Here is a 23,788-nt window from a genome sequence, read left to right as displayed (position 1 = left end):
CAGGAACGGTATGGGATACCGGTCCGGGACGGTGGCGGCGTTCAGGGCGCGGTAGTCGCCGCACGGGCGCCACTGTCCGGGCTCCTTCTTAGGCTCCATGTGGAGGGGCGACGCCCAGCTGCTCTTGGATGGGCGGGCGACCCCGAGGCTGATCAGCTTGTCGAACTCCTGACGGGCGATGCGGAGGCGGTCGGGCGGCAAACGCCGAGGGTGCCCTACACGAGGAGGTCCACGTGTCACGATGTGGTGAGTGACGTTATGGCGCACGGGCAGGAGCTGCGCAGATGTGGCTGTCACTCGAGGGAACTCTTTAAACAAGTCTGCGAGAGTGGGCGCCGCGCACATTCGCACTCCGACGGAGCCGATGTCGGCTGGGGTGCCCACGGCACACGTTGTGCCGTGTTCAGCCTGGAGGAGCTGACGGCGCATGTCCACCAGCAGACGATGATGGGCGAGAAAGTCCGCTCCCAAGATCGGCATCGACACGTCGGCGACCATGAATGTCCACGGGTAGTCCACTGTTCCGAAACGCACCGAAGTCGAAATAACGCCATGGAGCTTGATCTCTGTGCCGTTGGCTGCTTCCAGTCGAGGCGCGTCGGGCGGCTGCACAGTGGTGCCGTCGGCCACGACTCGTGGTGGGACGACACTCACCTGTGCGCCGGTGTCGACGAGGAACCGCCAGTTCCGGGCAAGGTCGGTGACAAAGAAGAGGGGCGCCAGTGTTGGCCGGCCCGTCTCCGCTGGCGCTAGCGCGGACAGGCGGGCTAGTTTCCCGACCAGGAGCACGGCGGTCTGCAGCGGTGGGCCTCCGCGCCGTACTTCTGGTGGTACCAGCAGTACCCTTCATCAGGTATCACCGATGCCGCTTGAGAGCTGCCAGACGAGGCAGGTGCGGGTCGGCGCGGACGGGAGCGGGAGCGGCCACGCCGAGGAGCGTCGGCACCGCCCCGCTGGAACACGGCTTCGATGCGTGCTACCGCAGCGGTGAGGGCGGTGACGGCAGCGGCCATGCCGGAGTTACCGCACCCGCAGGCGGCGGGCGGTCCGGCGGCGGCCACCGCGCTGGCCGGCGGGGCGAGCGTGACCCCAGGGCCGGCCGGCGGGCCACAGGCGGCAGCGACGCCGGCCGTCGGCGTGCAGACAGCAGTCACGGCGGCACCGCCAGAGGCCTCCTGGAATCGGTCGGCCGCGCTGGCCAGGTCGTCAATACCAGTGTCCTCCGGCAGCAGCGCGAGGGCGGCGCGGGTCGTCGGCGGCAGGCGCTGCAGGAACAGCGTCCTGAGAAGGCCGAGGTCGTGGCCCGCGCTGCCCAGCATGTGCTGCATGCTGCGCAACAGCTGCGTGGGCCTCCTGTCGCCCAGCTGGTGGTCGCGGAGGAGTGCCTCGAGGCGTGAGGCGCGCGACTGGGCCAGGCGCGTGCTCAGGGCCCCTTTTAGTTCCGAGAACGAGCCGGTCTCGGCTGTTATCACGTCTCGAACTTGTGAAGCGACATGCACAGGCAGGTTGGCCACCAGCAGCCGGAACTTGTCGTGGTCATCCGTGATGCCGGCGACGGCGAAGGCACACTCGACCTGCACCAGCCAGAGCTCGGCTTCTTCAGGTGCGTAGGCCGGCAGCCGGAACGACGCGAATGGCCGCGTCGGCGCGTCCTGGGCGGCACTCTCCGGCTCGATGGGTGACGGCATAGTCACTATATACGGCAAACACTAACACTAGAGGCACACTGAAAGACTGTCGGTAATCACTAGGCGCTCGCCGCGCTCACTGTGCTGGCGCTCGCTGCGCTGCACTACGTTGGCGCTCGCTGCGCTGCACTGCGTTGGGCGCTCGTTGCGCTGAGGCTAGGCCACGTCACCAGCGCACTATTCACTGTTCGCGGCAGCGGAAGCCGGGTGAAGATCACCCATTCTTGCCGAGGCGATGGGGAGGCCAGGTCAAAGATGACCTCTTCTTGCCGAGGCGAAGACGATGACTTCTTGAGCTACCGATCACGTCGGGGTCACCATTTGTGGCTGGTGCCGTGGCGAGTCGTGCTCTAAGCCGGATGAAGCCGTTCCAGTGTTTGGGATTCGCAACTTGGGATTCCACACAACGACGGGCTGGGAAGTTCCCTGATGTGGAGCCGTCTCCCCCAAACACTTAGATCGGCCAAGGATAGCGATGTATTTGAAACAGCATGAGCAAGCTATGTAGTGAACACAACGATGAAACCATAGTTCGTTTTGGCAAAGTTAAGGACAGTACAAAGCAGTGAGAAAACGTATATCAGAGCGAGAGATACTTTCTAGAAGAGTGCGTGAATGCCCACACGACGATGAACATTATGATACATACACACGAGCATACATTTCTAAAACATTAATAAATCGGACATAGAAAATGAACAAGTGGAGCAGAGACATCTGGCGGATATCGCTGAACCTGCGCCTCGCGTCAGCTGCGACAGCAGCGCCACGTTGAGGTCGACGGTGGCGCCGCCCCGCGTCGGAGCGCTTGCCAGTCGCCAGCGGCGGTAGTGCCGCGCCGCGTCGGAGAACGTGCGGCGGTGCACTACAGGTGAACCGCCCGACCAGATGCCAGCCGTCTGGTTTCGCGGTGGCTCTCTGAAGCTCGTGACGGCAGACGGACACACTGTCCGCAGAGGAGCCGACACGAACAAGGCGCAGGCCTGCTATAATGACTGTGAACACCGGAAGTGAGTCCGCTGTGCCAGCGCCTTGCAGCGGCGCTAAGATGATGGCCGACGCCACGAATGTGCTGGCCAGGCTGTGAATTTGTGAAAATTTGACCTGTGTGCAACCAGTAAATTTGTGAATATATTTCAGTGTCCAATGCAATTCATTTTGTCGTGCAGGCATTATAAAGGTTGAGTTGGAGAATAATGAAGAGGCGAGGGGGTTGCGGTGGCGCAAGCAAAGTGGTCGCATCTGCATAGCAGCAATCTGCGGTTATAAGACTGCGGTTAATATGTCAGATGCCTGCGGTATTCCCAAACCGGCCGTGCGGGCCGAGTTGGGACATCCCGATCGGGATCGGAGTTCATCGCTTGTTAAAATGCCATAAGGCGGTCCGGATGCGTGCGGGATTTCCGAACCGGTTGTACGGGGAGATTTAGGGAATCCCGATCGGGATCAGAGTTCAGCGCTTGTTAAAACGTCATAAGGCGGTCCGGATACGTGCGGGATCTCCCAACCGGCCGTGCGGGGTAGGTTGGGATATCCGGACCGTTCCAGCCCGTACAAAGTGTCTCATTTCCCAATCCCGTCCCACTCCGGTCCCGATCGGGGTGGTGCGGGCTGAGTCCGAAAATCCCGATTGGGAACGGAGTGGGATTGCTGGCTGGGTAACAACTGCCGAGTTAATCGGGTCCTGCTGTAACTTCTTGAAGTGAGATTTTGTGGCCTGCCATGATCTCAAGAAAGATCTCACAAATCAACGGTTATTCGGGTTAAGGTCATGTCATTTTCATGACAGATAAAAATGATCGGCTCGATGGTACAGTTTTTTTCGTGATCCGACCCTTTTAACGTGATCTGTTCTCGAAAAATACCCGCTACCCCTATACGTATGGGGGTTAACCCGCGCCCCGCTGGGGCTCCAGGATTTCCACGCCCTGCTGGAGATGGAGGTTGAACACCCCCTATTAACTTGGCTCCTGGGTCACTAGCGAAACGCCGTAGTCGGCGATCGAAAGAGCGTAGAAATGATGAAGAAAAAACTATGGTCACCTTTTAGGTCAAATCAAAGGTCAGGTCACCAGAGGTCATCGAACGTAAAATTTCGTCAATTTCCAGGTCAACCTTTGACAATTTTCGACAAACTGGCCTATAGCTCAGGAAAGGATTGAGCTACAGCGCTGCGGAAAAACGCATTCGATAGCTCTCTTAACGTTTTTTTCTGATGCCTGCCCTCAGATTCAACCGAAGATGGTTTAGCCTGCAGGAGACAAAAAGTGCTAAAATGTACGTTGCTTGCTGATAGTTTTTCTTAAATAACTTTTCACTCAAAGCTTGCAAGAGCTCACTTTTATCAGCATCGTGATCCTCCCGTCGAGAAGCATCGAAGGTTTTGTTGCACATCAGTCGATCCGTATCGTCGAGCTGAACACACCTAAGGCATTTTCATCGCTCTGGGATGCCTTTATCAAAAGTTATTAGCGAATAGCTGTTAGATACCATTCATGACCTGAAATGACCTCAGGGACATACAGTGGGGTTACGGGTGCAACTTTCCGGTTCAGCGGTCATGTTTACTTGTAAATAAGAGTGTCACAGTGTTAGGAATGACACTGGTCCAAAAGAGGCGCCTTTCAATCTTCTACCATTGACTTTGCGCCCTCTCCCATTGATAATGGGCGTGAAATTGACCTGAACTTTGGTCACCGACATCAAATCTCCGAGATACAAATTTTGTACATGTTATTGCCTTTATCAATTCCTGAAAGTTTGAAAGAGATCTGTCACTCAATGCAGCTAAAGCAGGCGTTGCAGTCTTTACTGAGGTGAGGTCACTTGACGTGATCTGGTGACCTGACCTTGTGTGACCCTGGTCTGAAATATTCACAACATGTGCAGAAACGATGTATGATAACATGTTCGAAAATGGTGGCGCTCCGTGCCAACGTTTTTGAGATATTTGCGAGAAACCGCAGGGGAGGGGGCCTGCGGTTTCTCGCAGATATGGTACCCAAAGAGTCACAGAAAAGTATGGAATTTCAGTAACCTTGGTTGTATCCCCAATGGGGTCTGGTAGGTGGGGGTAATGGCCCTGCCTGGCGCCAAAAAAGGGGACACGGCCCCGGAGGACCTGCCGACCACTGGTTTAGACCACACGGGCAGGGGCGTCGCCACGGATTTTTGAGTGGGGGGGTCGGGTTTCTAGTCTTCACCCGATGGGTAGGGGTGTTTTTTTTTTGCCACACTTCCCAGTTTTGTGCGTGCGTATGTGCATGTGTGCGCGTGTAACAAAGCGGCGCGCAGCGCCGCGAAATTTGGTATAACCTATTAGGTAGGTATACCTACCTACATCACTTGCGTAAAAATTATCACTGGTCACTTAAGGTCAGGTCGCCATGTCAAGTTCAGTTATACGGTATACCTCTATCAAACTTTCCCCTCTCGCCATTCTTGTAGCTTTTCTCCCATAACTTCGAAATTTAGTACACTGTATACCTAATGTATGGGGTTATACGTGTCAGCAATTCATGATTCTGAGGATTTACATCTATGATCTGCAATGGAGGCAGGTCAAATACGTGACCTCATCATTAGAAAATAATGAGAAATTATAAAAAGCACGAATGCCTCCTGCTTTGAAAAAGTTCGTCAGAAACGCAAAATATCTTTGGAGCCGTGACAAATCAGCTCATCATTGCCAGGGACAGGGTGCAACTTATGGCGAGTGATGACTCGAAAGGTCATTAGTGGAAATGTCCATCGATGGCCACCAGCATTTTTTTTTTCTACAACTTTTACGAAGACGCGGTAGAGCGATGACAGCACCTGGAAGGTGTTCGTAGTTCAGCTCAACAACACGGATCCATTCATATGCAGCAGGAGGTCCTTTTTCGATCAGGACATAACGTTGACCTGAGCACAGTGTGACCTGAGGTCGTTTTAACGTTAATTCTGAATGGTCAAATTTTAACTCATGTGACGTGTCTCAAAGAGATAAACACAGTGGTGACAAGACAACATATGTAAGTACCATACAAACTCACGGAATCTAAAGTTATTGCAAAGCAAATGTTTCGGCAGAATCTGTCCAGTTAGCTGTTTGCCTTCTATGGGCAAAACATAGACCTGAGATGAAATCTGACCCGAAGCTAGCGAAAGAGCGTTGAAAGAGCTATCAAATATGTTTTCTGCTTCACTGTAGCCCTTCTATTGGTGGGCTCCCAGTCGCTAACTTATAACGTATACTAAAGTAACGCTGATGTATGCTTTCGACCCCTGATCGATCTAGAGGTTTGCGGAAAAAAGAGCATGCTGCCCGTGACGAGAGAAAGCCGATGATACCCATTTACAAGGTTTCGGGTCATCTCAGGACTCAGGTCATCGCCAATACGTAGGGAAACTCGGGACCTGCTAGAACTTTGCGAATGTAAGTTGTGATGGTTTTTCGAGGTTCTGATTACGAATCAGGGCCTATTTTAACATGTTAACTGGGGTGGCAAAACCCACCCCAGTGGTGCGGTTTTCCACCCCAGTCGTCTTGCTTTGCCACCCCAGTGCAAAACAGCCCAAAAGTCTGCCCACAGATATTGGCTGCCGACAATCACGGAGGCGACACATTCTTGGGGCGAACTCAGCTTGACAGGGGGAAAAGGGCTCACTGAGGCGCCACCACCACCAATGGGATGCCCTCTCACTACTGGGGGCGCCCTGCCGCAACTGTGGCGCCCTACTTTTTTATAAATTTAGCTTGAATGTTTGAATGGACGGATTGACAGAGCCGGAGCCCACGCTAAGCAGAGCTTGTTGCGTAGACCCCGACCCCTACCGTCCGATCGCGCAATTCCGGGTAACGGAATAATTTAGATGCCTAAGTTTAACGTGCCCTTCAAAGCCGGACACAACCTGTCCCACTCAACTGACTTCAACTGGCTGCGGCTGCTCCCACCAACCGCAGACCATCCCCGTCAGGAGTCTCAAATATCGAGCACCGGAGCGACTCGAACCCGGGCTCTCGCTACCGGGAGTCCGGTGCTCTACCAACTGAGCTATGGGACTCTCTGATTCGATTGGGACACACTACCGGCAATGGGGCGCCCTACCAGCACTTGGGCGCCTACCACGACTGAAGAGCCCTATCAACATTCGGGCGCCCAGACACGATTGGGGCGCCACACCACTACTGGGGCGCCAACTGCACCTTTGGGAGCCCTATCAGTATCGGCCGCAAAATTAAATTTGTCATGTGGCTTTGAGACAGGCCGTGTGATCAACAATGGATTTTCAAACGCACGTGCACGCATTGCTTCTGACGAGGGTATTTCCAAGAGAAAAATCTGGCGAGCGGCGGTTTAACCCGCGCCCCGCTGGGGGTCCTGGATTTCCACGCCCTGCTGGGGGGGCGGGGATTTGAACACCCCCCTTCTAAGTCGGCTCCTGGGCCAAGTAGCGACACGCGGTAAGCGGCATCCGAAAGAACGTCAAAAACCATGACGAAAATACCCACTTGTTATTTTTTTAGGTCAGGTCAAAGGTCAGGTCACCAAAGGTCATCAAAGGTCAAATTTTGTTATTTCAACATTTTTCGAAACTGCCGACGGACAACTCGGGAACCAATAGAGCTACAGCGCCGCGGAAAAGCGCAATCGATAGCTCTTTTACAGGGCTTTCTGAATAATGTTCTCAGGTTTGACCTCAGGTCAACGGTTTAGCCTCCAGAGTGCAAAAACTTCGTTTTCTTCAATAACTTTTGACTCAAGAGAGACACGACAGTATTTTTGCCAGCATGGTGTTCCTCTCGTCTAGACGCGTCGAATGAACTATAATTTGACCTTGAAAGGTCAACTTGAAAATTTGACTACAGGTCAAGGTAATGACCTGACCGGAAAAGGTCGTGCTGCATATCAGTCGATCCGTATCGTCGAGCCAAACACATCTAATGCGTTTTCATCGCTCTAGCTTGCCTCTATCAGAAGTTATTAGCGAAAAACTGTTAGATACCATTCGTGACCTGATATGACCTCGGGGGCATAACGAGGGGTCACGGGTGCCATTTTCTGGTTCAGCGTGTCATGTTAACTCGTAATTTAGTGTTTGAAAATGTTTAGAATGGCGTTCGTCTAAAAGAGGCGCTTTTCAATTTTCTCCCATTGACTTATACCTAATGGAGAGGTCGAAAAATTGACCTGACCTTAGGTCATCGATATCGAAATTTCAAGATAAAGTGACCTCGAGTGACGCCGGCTTCTTGGTATGGGAAGGTGTTTATCATGGACGGATCGGGGGGGGGGATTTGAGGGCCATCGGCATAAGCAGTAAAAGTTCTCTGACGAAAGGGGGTTGCACCATGCACAGCCGACTTTTGGCTTAATTCTTTCCATGCATCGCCCGAAAGGGCTATGTTAGAAAAAAACTATGCCAACAAAGGCCTCTAGACACTTTCCCGAAACGTTAGCCCTTACGTACTACCGTCACAAAAAAAAAGATTCTGAGACTCGATTGCGACGCCCCCCCCCCATCGAAATGCTGCGCACAGCAGTATTTCGGTGGGGGGGGGGGGGAGGCGCCCACACAAGAGACAGGGGCGCCACCACTGCCTGGCCACCCCAGTCCAATTGTCTTAAAATAGGCCCTGTTACGAATGTTATCTTAGTTTTGAACGAAGATGATGACTCCATGCATTTGGGGTAGATCAGGTCAGGTCAGGTCAGATCGACCAGTACCTAATAGTGGATGACCACCACCCATTGCTTCCTAACATGTTATACATATGTATAAGCAACACAACTACTTCTTAAATGTTCAGATGGGCGCTAAGTTCAAAATCAGCTCCAAAAACTATCCTTTACCTAAATTAAAAGCATGTTATGAAAAAGTGAACCAAGGTCATCTTTATTCGAATCAGGGATATCGATTTATTTTTAAGTAGGTGATTAACACGAGCGCACCGGAAGTTTCGTTGCAATCGGCTCCTTTTGCGCGACTTTTTTGCGAAAGCCCGAGACGGTTTCATCTGACTCCCTTTCCCCTACATGTGCACTGTACAGCTAGTTGTGCCGATAGCCATGGGGCTGAGGCTAGTTTGTAGTTTTGTAGTTAGGTACTGATCCGACGAATCGACTGCGACCATTTTTTTAAACGATCAGACGAACGCTCGGGGCAGTTTTGGCGCGTCCAATCCTTTGAGGGATAAAAAGGTACTAGAATGGTGGCCACTGGCCACTTAAAAATATTGTTGTGCTGGTGTTCCCCGCCCACAGCTAATTGAACTTTAGGTAATTGGCTAATTGGCTTTAGGGAGCTCTTGAAGCGATTCTGAATCTGATGTACTTGGTGGTGTTGCTGACGCCTGCTTCACTGACATAAAAGCTAAAAAAGCATACTCAGCATCGCAAAAAGTGGGGGGGTCGACACCCCCAGTTTTCAAGAGTGGGGGGTCACGACCCCCCCGACCCCCCCGTCGGCGACGCCCCTGCACACGGGCTAACACCGTGGAGTCCGGCGGCCATGTCCAGCTCCTCGGATAGGTTTTGACACCGCACCAAACGTCTCTCGCTACGTGTTTTCTCTTTCCTCAAATATCCTGCAGCAGAACCACGAGACCGACGATCCTTTGAATTTAGATTGAGGCAATTTTGTTGACTGCCAAGGTATTATTCAGGCATTTATTTTTCATCCTAAACCGATTGGGTTTTGCGTTCCTGAAGATATTCAAACTGCAGACAGTCACAGCGGAGACGCGTGGTCTCGAACACTCGTTTCCGTGTAGGGGTTGTGCGTGTAAGTGATTGACATTAGCCGTTTTCACGACGGCCATCTGGTACACATTGGTGTAAATTCGGTGCAAATTTGGTGAGGATTTGGTCAAATTAGGTTCAGTGTATTTCTTAGTAGCTATCAGCTAGGGTTGCACTTATTACTTATATAGGTAGGTATCTGCCTTGTCTTATCATCAAACATCATCGATTAAAACACTTAGATAAATTCATTATGTGAAGATATTTGTTATCAAAAAGATAAGTTGCAAATTTGGTGAGAATTAGGTGCATTCGCCATATAGCCTCAAGCCTGTCCCTGAGCCCGTCGCGAAAACGGCTATTGCCATTCTCAGCGTTATTGGCAATTTGGCATCACATAACTGGTCTAGAATATGAGCATAGGTATTTACAGCATGGAAATGAACCTAAAAAACATAACATGATACGGTTAAAAAAATGCGCTGGTAAAGATTTACATAACGAAAGAGCAGTTTCAAAGGCTGCTGATTGTACGACTTAACCCGCGCCGTGCTGGGGGGGGGGGGGCCTTTTTACGCCCCCCCCCTCAGGTTTTTCGCGAATATCTCAAAAACGGCGGCGCGCAGCGCCGCCGTTTTTGGTACACGTGTTCCTACATCATTTCCGCACATGTTGTGAAAATTTCAGACCTAGGCCGTTCAAGGTCAGGTCACCAGGTCACGTCAAGTGACCTTACCTCAGAAAAAGTTCAAAGGCTCGCTATAGCTACACCGACTGAACGATCACTTTGAAACTTTCAGCGATTGATATGAGTAACAGTATGTATAAAATGTATATCTCGGATTTTTGATATCTGTGACCTAAGGTCAGGTCAATTTTGCGACCTCTCCATTATAAGTCAATGGGAGAAAATTGAAATGCGCCTCTTTTGGACGAATATCGTTCAAAACGCTCTCAAACATCGGTTCATAGGTAAACATGACACACTGAATAGGAAAAATGCACCTGTGACCCCTCTGTGTGCCCCTGAGGTCATCTCAGGTCATGAACGGTCGCCAGCAGTTTTTTGGCTATAACTTTTGATAGAGACGTGCTAGAGCGGTGAAAACACGTCAGATGTGTTCAGCTCGACGATACGGATCGACTGATATGCAACATGACCCTTTTCGGTCAGGTCATGACCTTGACCTGAGGTCAAATTTTCAAAATGACCTTTCAAGGTCAACAAATAGTTCATTCGACGCGTCTCGACGAGAGGAACACGATGCTGGCAAAAGTAATGTCATGGCGCTTATGAGTCAAAAGTTATTGACGAAAAAACGTTTTTCGTAAAAACGGCTATTTTTGGAGTTTTTGCCCTCTGGAGGCTAAACCGTTGACCTGAGGTCAAATCTGAGAACATTACTCAGAAAGGTCTGTAAAAGGGCTATCGAATGCGCTTTTCCGCGGCGCTGTAGCTCTATTGGTTCCCGAGATAGCCGTTGGCAGTTTCCAAAATGTTGAAATAGTCAACATTTTACCTTTGGTGACCTCTGGTGACCTGACCTTTGACCTGACCCAAAAAATGACCGAAGTGTTTTCGTCCTTATTTTTGACACTCTTTCGATTGCCGCTTACCGCGTGTCGCTACGTGGCCCAGGAGCCGAGTTAGACGGGGGGGCGTGAAAACGCCCCCCAGCACTCGGCGGAAAGTTCAGGCCACCAGCACGGCGCGGGTTAAGAGCCGGTACACACGATATTTTGTTTTCGGAGTCCGGACTGTGCACTGTGCAGTAAAACCTTGAGACTCGTGCCGTGTTATCTGTGTGGGGTCCGGTGTCGGTGTAACTCGTGGTGGATAATTTATTTTGCGGCACGGTGTCGGTGTTGGTGTTTATGACTGTGCCCGGTATCGCTGTAACTGGTGTTTATGACTGTGCCTGGTGTCGCTGTAACTGCAGTGTTGACTGTTGATGTGTGCCTGGTGTCGCTGTAACTGGTGTTTGTATGTGCACGGTGATGCTGTAACTGTTGTTTGTATTGCACTGTGTTGCTGTAAGTCTGGCTGTAACTGGTGTTTGTGTATGTGCACGGTGTCGCTGTAACTGGCGTTCCACGGCGGCAGGCACGGTGTCGGTGCTCGGTAATGCCGCCGTGCTGCTCATGTTCCACCGGCGCCGGGCGCGCCTGGAGACGGTCGAGTACCTGCTCTACAACCTCACAGTCTCCACGCTGCTGATGATGGCCGTCACCTGTCCGCTGAACGCCGCCAGCGCCTTCAGCCACCGCTGGATCTTCGACGAGCTCGGTGAGGCAGCGATGTCCGGCCGCGGGACAGTCCGCCGCAGCGCCGGTGACCGGCAGCCGAGAGGTGCGCTGTGACGGCATCTCTCGTCACTACTTGTTAACCCGCGACCCGTAGGGGGGGGGGGGGGGAAACGGCCCCCCTGTCCTTTTCCGTCGATATCTCCTAAACGGCTGGATATATCGCCACCAAACTTGCAGGGCCCCTCCGGGCATCAATTTTACACATTGTGACCAAACATTTTTCCTGAGGCTATAATAGGCTGGCAACGAATGACGTCAGAATGACGTCATGTTCTGTCATTTTCGACCGAAAAAAGACCTTTGCGAGAAGACCTGTCAGGCCTACAACTTTGAGGATACAGAAAAATGATCGAAACATAAAAGTTGTAGAATTGACAGGGCTACAAAACTGCAATCTCGGATTTTTGAAATTTTTGATTTTTGACCCCCAAAATTCAAAAAAGCATTTTTTTGATATATTAGCCAAAAAATCCAAAAAGTTTTTTGAATTTCGAAAAAAAATATATGTCATAGTACCTACCGTCTTCTATCTACATACCAAATTTCAGATAGATACCTCGTTTTTTTTGGCCAAGTTATAGCGAAAAAAAAACTGTTCAAAAATGATGACGTCAAATTTTCAAGCTCAATTTTTGGCAGTTCTAGATCTCGTAGAGCAAAACAAAGACCACCATTAGACTCCCCGTGACGAGCTGCATCGAATCGATACCCATTTTATGCAAAAATAGGTATCAACTTTGAAATTTGACCTAATTTGACCTGACCTTGACCTGACCTTCACCAAAACGTGACCTAGGCTGGCCCCAAAGGCTGCCTAACCCACATAATCGCATTTGTCATGTAAAATGGACCATAAAACATGTATCACACGACACTTTCATATTGTGACCCCGGTGACCTGACCTCGCTGTGACCTGACCTGGTATCAGTGACCTCAGATAGCAAAGTATGTGTTTGACGAACAATGTTTCATCGATGGTTTTCAATAAATTACCAATTTACTCGATTTCACAACACATTTCTTGAAATGCCTGTGAACGGTGAAAATCCGACATTTGACCTGACCTGTGACGTCATCGGTTTGACCTAGGTCAATGAAATTTGGTCACAAGGTAGTTCCCCGATGGGGCTATCGAACGCCGTTTGAATTTTGAAAATCGGCCGGTAAATTTCCGAGAGCTTAGGCGGGTGGGGGGGGGGGCCGAAACGCCCCCCCCCCCCTACGGGTGGTAGGGTCCGCCGATAGTCCTACGGGGCGCGGGTTAAGTCAAGTTTTGTCTGAAGTTCAAACCTACTATTGAAAGGGTTCATTGAGTGGCAACAAGTGGATGGATAGGGCGACACTGTGACTAAGTGCGCTGTCAGCTCACGTATGTATGTACTACCACTGCTGGCTAATTAAAGGTTCACGTAAGGGCGGCTCTCGGGGAGGGGTTGCTGTTGGTCGCTCGGACGATCCAGGGCCGATGGTGGTCTTACACGTCTTACACGGCGGATCCCCGCCGGGCCCCGGGCGACGGACACTGGGGACGTGCCACTCGTGTACTTAACTTTGTTTTTGATTATACCGACTTTTCCACATTGTAACTAACCACATATATTTAATGTAGGTATATCGTTTTCTCTGACTCTTTTGTCTCCCTTTACAGACTTTGTCGTCACGATGACTAATTGACATTGTTCACCAATGATTTCGTTTTATAAACCCTTTTTTTATTGAACGGTGCCATTGTCCTCGGCACCATTCCAGTCTTTTTTTCACGTGTTTTGTGGCGTTTCCGCCGTCAGGGTGTGTTCTGCACGGCGCCCTGTCGTTTTTCTGCGGTCTGGTCAACATATCGGCCCTGGTCTCTATCGGCGCCATTCGCTACATCAAGACCTGCTGGGCTTTTACCGGTGAGCCGGCCGAGTCTCTGCCATACCTCTGTACCGGGCAGCGTGTCCTCTGTAGGTACACACCGAACAGCAGTAAATGGGCGGACATACCGACTGAGTGGTGATGACGCCTACAGCTACACAGCGATTCATGGGCTGACGTCTGTCAGTTGCCAATAACGCTGCGCGTATAGGGACGTGCCGATCATCGATAGTTGTCCTACGTATAGCCGTATAGGTATTGTTGTGGCTCGATATAAGAATCTTTCAAGCCACCAAAATGTAGCATTGTTCATGTCAGTCGAGTTAATTTGTTTATGTGGAAGACGTTTGCGGTGACGTAATTCCTGTTCCGCTATTGTGAAGCTGCTGCAGATCGGACTGGCGGCCTCAGCTAGCTGCCTGCCGTTGACCGAGTGCCGTGGCCGGCAGACTCTGTGAATAACGCGCGCACCCCGGTCCGGCTGCTGGCGGCCGTCTACGTGTGGGCGGCGTTCTGGTCGAGCTGTCCGCTGCTGGGCTGGGGCCGCTACGGCGTGGAGCAGCACGGCCTCTGCTGCAGCCTAGACTGGCTGCCGCGCACCGCAGGTATGTACTCCTACTCACGGACGGACGGACGGACGACGGACGACCCGCCTCCGAGGCCGTGTGCCATGGCGGGGATCAAAGGGCCGACCGCTGAAAACGTTCGTCTGTGTGTGTGTGTGCATCTGTATATTAAACGTGCCTGTATGTTACCACGAAGCATATCCGCTTATAATGTACGGTGTACGTGTACGTGCGTGTATGCGTTCGTATGTAATCATTGGTGCACCGGTGGCTCAAAGAGGCGGCTGTGGCGCTGTGAGTGTGTGTGTGTGTGTGTGAGTGCAGGTGCGAGTGAATGAGTGATTCAGTATCTACCTACCGTTCGCATGGCTCATACGGGTAAGTATAGGTATGTATTCCCTGCTCCGCAACGGGGAAATAGATCTCGCCGTAAATTGCAACCACGTACAATGAGTCCATCTGTATCCATAAACTGGAATAAACGTCCGAGGCAGCGTTGGCCTAGTGTGGAATTTTCGGCCGTAAATATTATCCAATCCTCAATGGAAATATGCCCCGGTTCTAAGTCAGACGGATGGTGCGCGTGGGCTGACGGGCGCCGCTGTCGCCGCCGCTGCCGCTGCAGGGGAGCGCTGCTACATCGCGCTGGCGGCGCTGGCGGCGCTCTTCCTGCCGGCTGGCGCGCTGGTGTTCTTCTACTGGCGGATCGTGGTGGTGGTGCGGCGCACGCAGCGGCACGCCGGCCGCGGCGGCGCGCGGAAGGCCGCCGCCGAGACTCAGCTGCACCTGGTGAGAGCGGCCGCCCAGACGGCCGGCAGCGGGGGAAGGGGGGGGGGGGCACCCGCACCCGCCGAGGGACGGTCGGGGTGCACGGTGCACCCGCGGTGTTTTACAGGAGAGGAGGTCGGGGTACCCCTTCATTTGCGGCTGGAACTACACTTTGGAAGTGAAATGTGAGCCCATCCGGCTCGGGTAGTGGCTGATCACTGACTGGTAGCAATCTGTCCATGTTGATCACTGCCCTGTGCCCGGGGTGTCGGCTGGGTCTCACGCAGTTCGGTCCGTCTGTGCCAGGTGTCGGCGGTGCTGAGCCTCACGCGGTCCGTCTGCGTCTGTCTGCAGGTGTCTGCGGTGCTGGGCCTCACTCGGTCCGTCTGCGTCTGTCTGCAGGTGTCTGCGGTGCTGGGCCTCACTCGGTCCGTCTGCGTCTGTCTGCAGGTGTCTGCGGTGCTGGGCCTCACTCGGTCCGTCTGCGTCTGTCTGCAGGTGTCTGCGGTGCTGGGCCTCACTCTGCGTCTGTCTGCAGGTGTCTGCGGTGCTGGTGCTGGGCTTCCTGCTGGCCTGGGTGCCATACGCGGCCGTCTCGCTGCTGGGCACCTTCGCCGGCGAGCGGCTGACCGGGCCCGGCGCCGTGGCGGTCGTCACCGTGCTCACCAAAAACTCGGGCTGGTACAACCCGGCCATCTACGTCCTGTTCTCCAGACAGTACCGGTACGGCCAGCTGATGGGGAGTCGCCCTATGCGTGTGGTGCGGCCCATTTCCTATAAATAATACTGGCATTTTAACATTATCTCTCAGACCCTAGGAATATGTTGCATGAGCTTAAGAATGATTTCCGTATCCTACGACTAGCCAGAATAGCCCGTACTTGAAGCGATGAATGGCAAGCCACCATTGTCGTCTGCTCTGAACACAGCATGCTTGTAGAAAACATCACGCAGTGTTTTTAAAGACGAGTTCTAATATTTCCAGTCAAGTCCTTTCTTTTCATCGCGCCGAACTCTGGCAGCATTTTATTTACGAGCGGGATCTCCTGGGCAATTCGGCCCGAGTTATTCAGGCCCTGGGAGAGTATGTATGGACGTGCAGCTCGTTACGAAGCACACCAAGTTGGAAGAGCGCAGAATGCACAAAAATAAGGGCCGATAGCTCATTAACAGAACGTCGCTGCCATGTCGGAGCTTTGGTAAGTTCAGTTAAGGAGATGTAACCCTCGCCCCGTTGGGGGGGGGGGGCTATGGTTTTTCCTGAATAGCAAGAAAACGGCGGCGCGCAGCGCCTCCAAATTTTCAGTACCTTCCCGGGCATCAATTTGATACCTTCACACAAAATTTCAAGCCTTAGGTCACCTTAGGTCAGGAGTTATTGAGGTCAAACTGAGGTCATGTTCGAGCAAAAATGAGCATAAAACATGAAATCTTGAAACGCTCACAAAAGCTACAATTAACAAGCAATTTCAACGTTCTTTATGACGTGGTCCGTGGTCTTAACCCGCGCCCCACTGGGGTCTGTGTATAACACGCCCTACTGGGGGGGGGCTATTCATAGCCCCCCCTCCTAACTCCGAAACTACTGGGCCGATCGTCAAAATTCAAACGGCGTCTGATAGCCCCGGAAAAACTGTCGAGCGAAACCTAATTTCATTGACCTCGAGGTCACCGATGACGTCACAGGTCAGGTCAAAGTAAAAATTATTAGCATTTTGGCTTGTTCACATTTTGGGCTCTGGCCGCCGTCTTACAAGTCAGATCAGGCTCATTTTTGGTACACACACTCTTAAACAGATGCTCTAGATACCCTGAGGGTACCAAGCTTTTACTTTGATTTTCAGGTCAAGGTCAGGTCATCACAGGTCACGAAAATATTTTATCATGCGTCGGTCACGTGACACATGTTTTATGGTCCATTTAGGCCATAGATTTCGAATTTGATGTCGTCTGTGTCATTCGAGGTCATTTTGAGTCGAATTTAGCTTAGGTCAGGTCACTTTCAGGTCAAAAAAGGTCAAATTTTGAAGTTAAAATTTTTAAACAAAAAAGGTGTCTATTGGATGCAGTTTGAGCTCAGGAACACGATGGTGCCATTTATATTGGTGTACGATGTCAAATACGTACTGAAAAATTGATTTGAAAAATTAATAATTGTGAATTTTTTGCAATAATGCGTATAACTTGGCCATGTTTGAAGATATTTAGCTAAAACTTGCTAGAGTTAGTCATAATCAAGCGTTCTGTCACATATACTCCGGTTTTATCGAAAAGTCAAAAACTTTTTGAAAAAAATATAAAAATACATATTTTGAATATTATGATATCAAATTTTCGAAATTTTTAAAATTTTGAAAATTTGAGATAGCAGTTTGATAGCGAGGTCAATTCTAAATCCTTTCATGCAAAGAAATTGGATCTAGCTTAAAAACTGAGCTCTTGGGAGCGATTGCTGTGGTTCAATGTTTTGCGTCGAAATCGGCCGAACATGACGTCACTCTGACGTCATTTCCGGCCGACCTATGGTAGCTACGAAGTTCAAATTTTGACAAAAGGTGTCAAATTGATGCAGCCAAAGGTACTGTAAGTTTGGCGTCGATCCGTCAAGCGGTTTGGAAGTTATTGCAGAAAAACGGGAGGGGGGGCTATAAATAGCCCCCCCCCCCCAGTGGGGCGCGGGTTAAAGAGAAAAGACGGCGCTACAAAACTGCTATCTCGGATTTTCGAAATTTTTGGGTTTTGACCCCAAAAACAAAAATAAATGATTTTTTAGAAAAACGCAAAAAAAAATCCCAAAGTTTTTCGAATTTCGAAAAACCGGAATATTAATTATAGTTCCTGCGGTCTTCTATATTCATACCAAATTTTAGATCGATGCCTCCTTTTTGGCCAAGTTATAGCGAAAAAACTGTTCAAAATTGATAACCCCAGTAAACATGCCGACGTCGGCCCGACGTCGGGCCGAGGCTCGGCCCGACGTCGGCCCAACGTCGGTTCAACCTCGGCCCGACATCGGCTGGACGTCGGATATGCCCGCATGTTCCGACGTCCAGCCGAAGTCCAGCCGACGTCGAGCCGACGTCGGGCCGAGGTCGTTTGCCGAGGTTGACGAGATCGTTTGTCGTTGGACCGACGGGGCCGACGTCGGCATGTTTATTGGGACAACGCGCCAAAAATATCAACCGGCGGCGGGATTCGAGCCCCCAGTCGCCGACGTCGGCATGTTTACTGAGACAACACGCCAAAAGCATCAGCCGGCGATGGGATTCGAACACCGTGTCATTTGAACGCGAGGTTAGGGCGCTAACCACTACACCACGCAGCCAGATAGCGAACTTTGTTTGTTTTGTTGGGTTATGCCCTTTCGGTCTGACAAGACCATTTCAGAGCCGGAAGGATGATAGGATGGAGACATTGGTCTTCTTGGTGAGCATCCTGGGTCCAGTTCATATAGAGTCCCTGGTCCCATTGCTGTTACGTGACACTTATTGGAAAGGGCGACCCCACAATGGATTCATATAGCCACTCTTACACACCTGCACCAACGTTTCCCAAAGTGTCCCTTGGATAAGTGGCACTTTGGCAAAGTGACACTTGCCGACTGGCCTTTCTATATGAACTGGGCCCGGCCCTGGTGAGTTGCCGGGGCTGAGCCTGACCAAAGGATAGGCCGAGCAGCCCCCAAGCACTCACCGCACCCGGCTACGGGCGAGCTCGGCTTACGGGCAATCCCAAATGGGATAAAGTTTCCCGTCCAGTCCGGATCAGGGGGTTGCGGCGTGGAGGAAGATTTGAGTTTCCTGAGGATATTTTGAATACAGAAGCTCTTTATGAAACATGAAATATGTATTTTATATTATTTTAACGGTCAGAACAGCGGCCGATGTCGGTCCGACGTCGCCCCGACGTCGGCCCGACGTCGGCTGGACCTCAGCAATTGATCTCGGTCCGACGTCGGCCCGACGTCGGCTGGAACTCGACTAGACGTCGGTACATGCGGGCATATCCGACATCCAGCCGACGTCGTGCCGAGGTTGGACCGACGTCGGGCCGACGTTGGCATGCCGATACCGAGTTGCCGACGTCACCCCGACGTCGACCGACGTCGGGCCGACGTCGGCATGTTTACTGGGACGTCAATTTTTTTTAACTGAATTTTTAGCAATTCTAGACCACGTAGCGCAAAACAAAGACCACCGTTAGACTCCCCGTGACTGCATCGAATCGATACCCATTTTATGCAAAAATATCAAGCTTGAAATTTGACCTAATTTGACCTGACCTTGACCTGACCTTAACCAGAACATAACCTAAACTGGTCCCAAAGGCTGCCTGACCCACACAATCGCATTTGTCATGTAAAATGGACCATAAACATGAATCACATGATATTTTCATTTTGTGACCCTCAGTGACCTGACCTCTGTGACCTGACCTGGTATCAGTGACCTCAAATAGCAAAATATGTGTTTTACGAACAATTATCCATCGATGATTTTCAATGACATGCATTTTACTCGATTTTACAACACATTTCTTGAAATGCCTGTAAACGGTGAAAATTCGACATTTGACCTGAGCTACCTGTGACGTCATCGGTTTGACCTAGGTCAATGAAATTGGGTCACAAGGTAGTTCCCCGTCGGGGCTATCCAACACCGTTTGCTGCTTGTCGCTATGTTGCGTGGCTCTCGAAATCTTGGGGGGGGGGGGCAAAATGTCTCCCCCAACAGGGCGCGTTGCTCGGCAGACCCCAACGGGGCGCGGGTTTATTCATGTCCTGGTTTATTCATGATTTAATTTAGAACAAAGGTTTTACATAATCAGCTGGAATCTCTCCCAATATATGAGGAGCCTCATCCGTCCTCAGTTCTCTGAGCTCACAGCTCAGTCCGCGGAGCTCACAGCTCAGTCCGCGGAGCTCACAGCTCAGCCCGCGGAGCTCACAGCTCAGTCCGCGGAGCTCACAGCTCAGTCCGTGGAGCTCACAGCTCAGCCCGCGGAGCTCACAGCTCAGTCCGCGGAGCTCACAGCTCAGCCCGCGTAGCTCACAGGTCATTCCGCGGAGCTCACAGCTCAGCCCGCGGAGCTCACAGCTCAGTCCGCGGAGCTAACAGCTCAGTCCGCGGAGCTCGCAGCTCAGTCCGCGGAACTCGCACGTTCGCAGTCACGCCCGCGATCGTCCCGTCAGCCGCGCTGGCGACAGATAGGACGGCTGATGTTTGCACTGTACACATGTTCGGCGGGGTTCGGGCCGTCGGAGCCGGAGCCGGAGCCGGAGCCGGAGTCGCGTCCGACCCAGGGATTAGCGCGCGGCACATTGATTGATGCACCGGTGGGATGGTGACCCCAGCAACTTCTGTCATTCAACCGACCGATTAATAAGAGGCTTTAAGCAAGGGCGGCGCCACCGTGGGGGCAGTGGGGGCAGGCTGCCCCCACTGGCAGGAGGCCGTGGGGGCAAGACTATGTTTTTGCCCCCACAAAATTTGGCTGATATTGACAAGGGAACAGAAGACCGGTGCAACATTCATGATAGGCGGTTATAATACAGGGTGTCCCAGAAGTCTTAAAGCTTTTTTATTTTTGTCGTGTGACCTTGCTATGCCACCGATTAAGGCGAATCATGCCTCAAACGAAAGAGAATGAACTGAAATTTTATATTTTCATGCGTACAGCACCACTTTAGTCAGGTGGCCCCCGTTGTGAGTCGCACAAGAACGAGCGCGAGAGATCACGTCTTTCGCTGCCGCCAAGATCTCCCGGTTTGCGAAACACCGGTGTCGCCATGCCCGTTTCTTGTCAGCTTCAGAGTCTTATTCCCTGAAGCGAGCGACATAATATTAGCGACATATATTTGCGACGGGTTGATATTTGTTTTAGCACCATAATAATGCGACGAATCAAAGGATTACAACGGGCTGTTGCTTAGCGCGCTCAAGCAGCTGAGCCTTATTTTCGTAATGGATGCGTGCAAACATGTCAGGAGACTTTCTGATCAGTAAATCATTATGTTGCTAATGTTTTCTCGGAGATCCAATACTCTGTTTCCTGGCTCGCTTCATGAAATAAGGCTCTGAAGCTGACCAGAAACGGGCATGGCGACACCGGTGTTTCGCAAACCGGGAGATCTTGGCGGCAGCGGAGAACGTGATCTCTCGTGCTCAATCTTGTGCGACTCACAACGGGGGCCACCTGACTTTGGTGGTGCTCTAGGCATGAAAATACAAAACTTCAGTTCATTCTCTTTCTTTTGAGGCGTCATTTGCCTTAATCAGTGGCATAACAAGGTCACACGACAAAAATAAAAAAGCTTCAAGACTTCTGGGACACCCTGTAGTACGCCTGTTTTTGACGGTCCCCGTATGAAGTGCATCAGCAGAACGTTCGTTCTCGGACCGTCTGTCGCATTTCTCCTACTCCCACTCATTCTCCACTCATTTTCATTCAACAGAAGGCTGCACTCGCCCCTCGAGCTTGACCTCCAGGAGGTTGAGAGGCAGTTTGTCAAAAGTCGTCCAGAGAAGAGATCACCCTCTTTTGGGAACCCTTAGACTGACACTGAGACTGAGCTCAGGGAGGTATGACAAAATGTGATAGGTATGTATATTCGGGTTATCTGGAAATGTATGTGGGTCGCCCTAATGGAGCTTATTCTGGTATAGGTATCAATCGTGTGTGAGAGAATCGCACATATACGTTCTACGGGAAAGAGAGAACTAGGTACCGACTATTGTTGTGAGGAATAACCATTTTACATCTCAACGAACAACATAACGTTTTCACAGGTTTGTGTCACGCAAGTCGCAATCTAGTTTTATAGTTTTATTTGTTCGCGACCCTAACCCGTCCGGGCCCGGGGGTAATCCTAACCACCGCAGCCCGGGGTAGCCCCCCCCCCCCCTCCCCCACCTGTCTAACAACGTTAATAAGGCAGCTACGGAAACAAAAATGGTACCAAACGAAAGGTATCTACGAGAAGATGCTAAAGCACCTAAACTTTTTGACCTCAGGCCAATTTTCAAGGTCAGAAGTCAAGGTCAAAGGCAAAAACCGGCACTTTTGTAGTGGTCTCACTCAAAGTACGTGTTCCAGAGGACGGCATGGTGTATAAAACCGGCTAAAATGGATGGTAAACGAACGAAGAGAGTCTGGGGATTCGGATTCCGATGAGGTGCATAACATTCAAATTCAAGGTCACGGTTATGCGCAAAACTGACCACAAACTTTGCATTTTTCTTATATCTTGTATACTAGATTCCGAGATGTTTTGAAATGTTTTGGAGCTTAGCGGACCCTTATTTGTGCTTAAGCTTACGATACAAGGCTGGTACAGAGCACAGAGTCAAAGTCACAAGAGTATCCTTGCTAGAGACTATTTCACTTATACAACTCAGGCATAATGATTAAGACATGTTTTGCCATCCTGATGCTCTAAATGAATGCTTAGAGCAAAATGGATGCCAGAATCATGACCAGTGGCTACGAAATCATCACAAACGGCCTTTCATGTGTAAAAGTCAACCAAAGGTCATTCGAGGTCACATGAGGTCAACATAAAACTTGACCTTTTCCAAACAATTTACATGTATGTCATTCGACGCGTCTCGACAAGACGAATGCGAAGGTACCACTGCCGCAGCTCTAGGACCATTTTTGCTGAAGTTATTTGCGAACTAAACTAAAATCCCAGCTCAGGGTCGTTGACCTGATCTCTGACCTGAGGTCACCAAAAATACTTAAGTAATTTTGCTAGGTCAATTGCTACCCAACCGTGCTCGTAATTTGTCTTTATCTCTAAAACTCTATTTTGGGCATCTGGTTGAAGTTCACGTCTGTGACGTCGAAGTTTGCCGTGCAGGAGTCTAGAAAAATCGGCCCTGAGACGTTATCAAGGAGGCTAGGTCCAATTTGTTTGCTTCAAAAGATGTCAAATTAATGGGGGATAAGGTACAGTAAGTTCCGTCTTTCTATCCCTAAGCGTTCGTGAGGTATCGGAAATATTCGCCAGGGGGGAGGCGAAAACGCCCCCCCCCCCTTCCGGGCCCGCGATGCTTATGGATTTTGCAGATCGGCGTATCAGACAACAGTCGGGTCACCTCAATCTTGCCCCCACTGGCGAAAATTCGTGGCGCCGCCACTGGCTTTAAGTCAGCGATTGCCCTGGGTTCCCCATGCTGATATACTATTTTGGCACCTTAACTCCCACCTGATAATGGCCCAGGTAAAAAATGTGACATAATATAAAACAGTGGCGAGACCTGACCAATCGTGAATTAAGGTGCAAGCACATCCATTGAAGATATAGATCGCACGCATTTTCATTAACCCTTGAGTTTATCAAATAGCCCTTAGTGGAAGAAAAGTTAGAATAGTTTCGCCCTCAGCGTGGAGCGGGTTAATTTAGTCTTATCCTTGATTCCATCGATTGTGCTCCTTAGAATTTGCAGCCTCCGAACTTCAACATTGCTTTCCTGAAAACCAACTAATTAAGGCACTTTCAGAATAATAAGCAAAGTGTAAGCAAGCTCGAATGCGGCAATTATTCTTTGGGTTGCGGCGTAAGCCGACAAAATATTGATGAAGCCGTATGAATGGGCCTGCGGGCATTGATATGGAGCTGGAGGCGGCCGCGGCCACCGCCGTATATTCTGGGACGTAATCGAGCCGCCTTTTTGTGCGGGCCCGCCGGCGCTCGTGCGCTCATTGGAGGGAGCTTATTTCACTGAGTGAGTAAATTACGGGCGAGACATACACTGCATGCCTCTAGACTCGGGCGAAACGGCTTCAGTTAGCATGTGCACTCACTCACACTGTGCTGCCTGAAACTGAACGGTGCGGGCGTGGGGCCGTCGCGTGTAAATAGTATGAAAAGCT

At 51.0% G+C, this 23,788-nt stretch overlaps 1 protein-coding gene across 1 annotated transcript in view; it reads left to right on the top strand.

Moving 5' to 3' along the window:
- The window catches only part of LOC122382554 (opsin-5-like), a 33,549-nt gene that overhangs the window by 5,322 nt on the left and 4,439 nt on the right, over nt 1-23,788 (top strand). Inside the window, exons 2-6 of the mRNA XM_043368044.1 lie at nt 11,517-11,699; nt 13,508-13,615; nt 14,027-14,182; nt 14,769-14,932; nt 15,450-15,634. Coding sequence (XP_043223979.1) covers nt 11,517-11,699; nt 13,508-13,615; nt 14,027-14,182; nt 14,769-14,932; nt 15,450-15,634 — 796 coding nt within the window. The remainder of the gene's footprint in view (nt 1-11,516; nt 11,700-13,507; nt 13,616-14,026; nt 14,183-14,768; nt 14,933-15,449; nt 15,635-23,788) is intronic.

Source organism: Amphibalanus amphitrite, unplaced genomic scaffold (assembly GCF_019059575.1).
Source record: "Amphibalanus amphitrite isolate SeventyFive unplaced genomic scaffold, NRLGWU_Aamphi_draft 000142F_arrow, whole genome shotgun sequence".
Lineage (NCBI taxonomy): Eukaryota > Metazoa > Arthropoda > Thecostraca > Balanomorpha > Balanidae > Amphibalanus > Amphibalanus amphitrite.
Note: the sequence above shows the minus strand (reverse complement) of the source record. Positions and strands in the feature narration are given on the sequence as shown.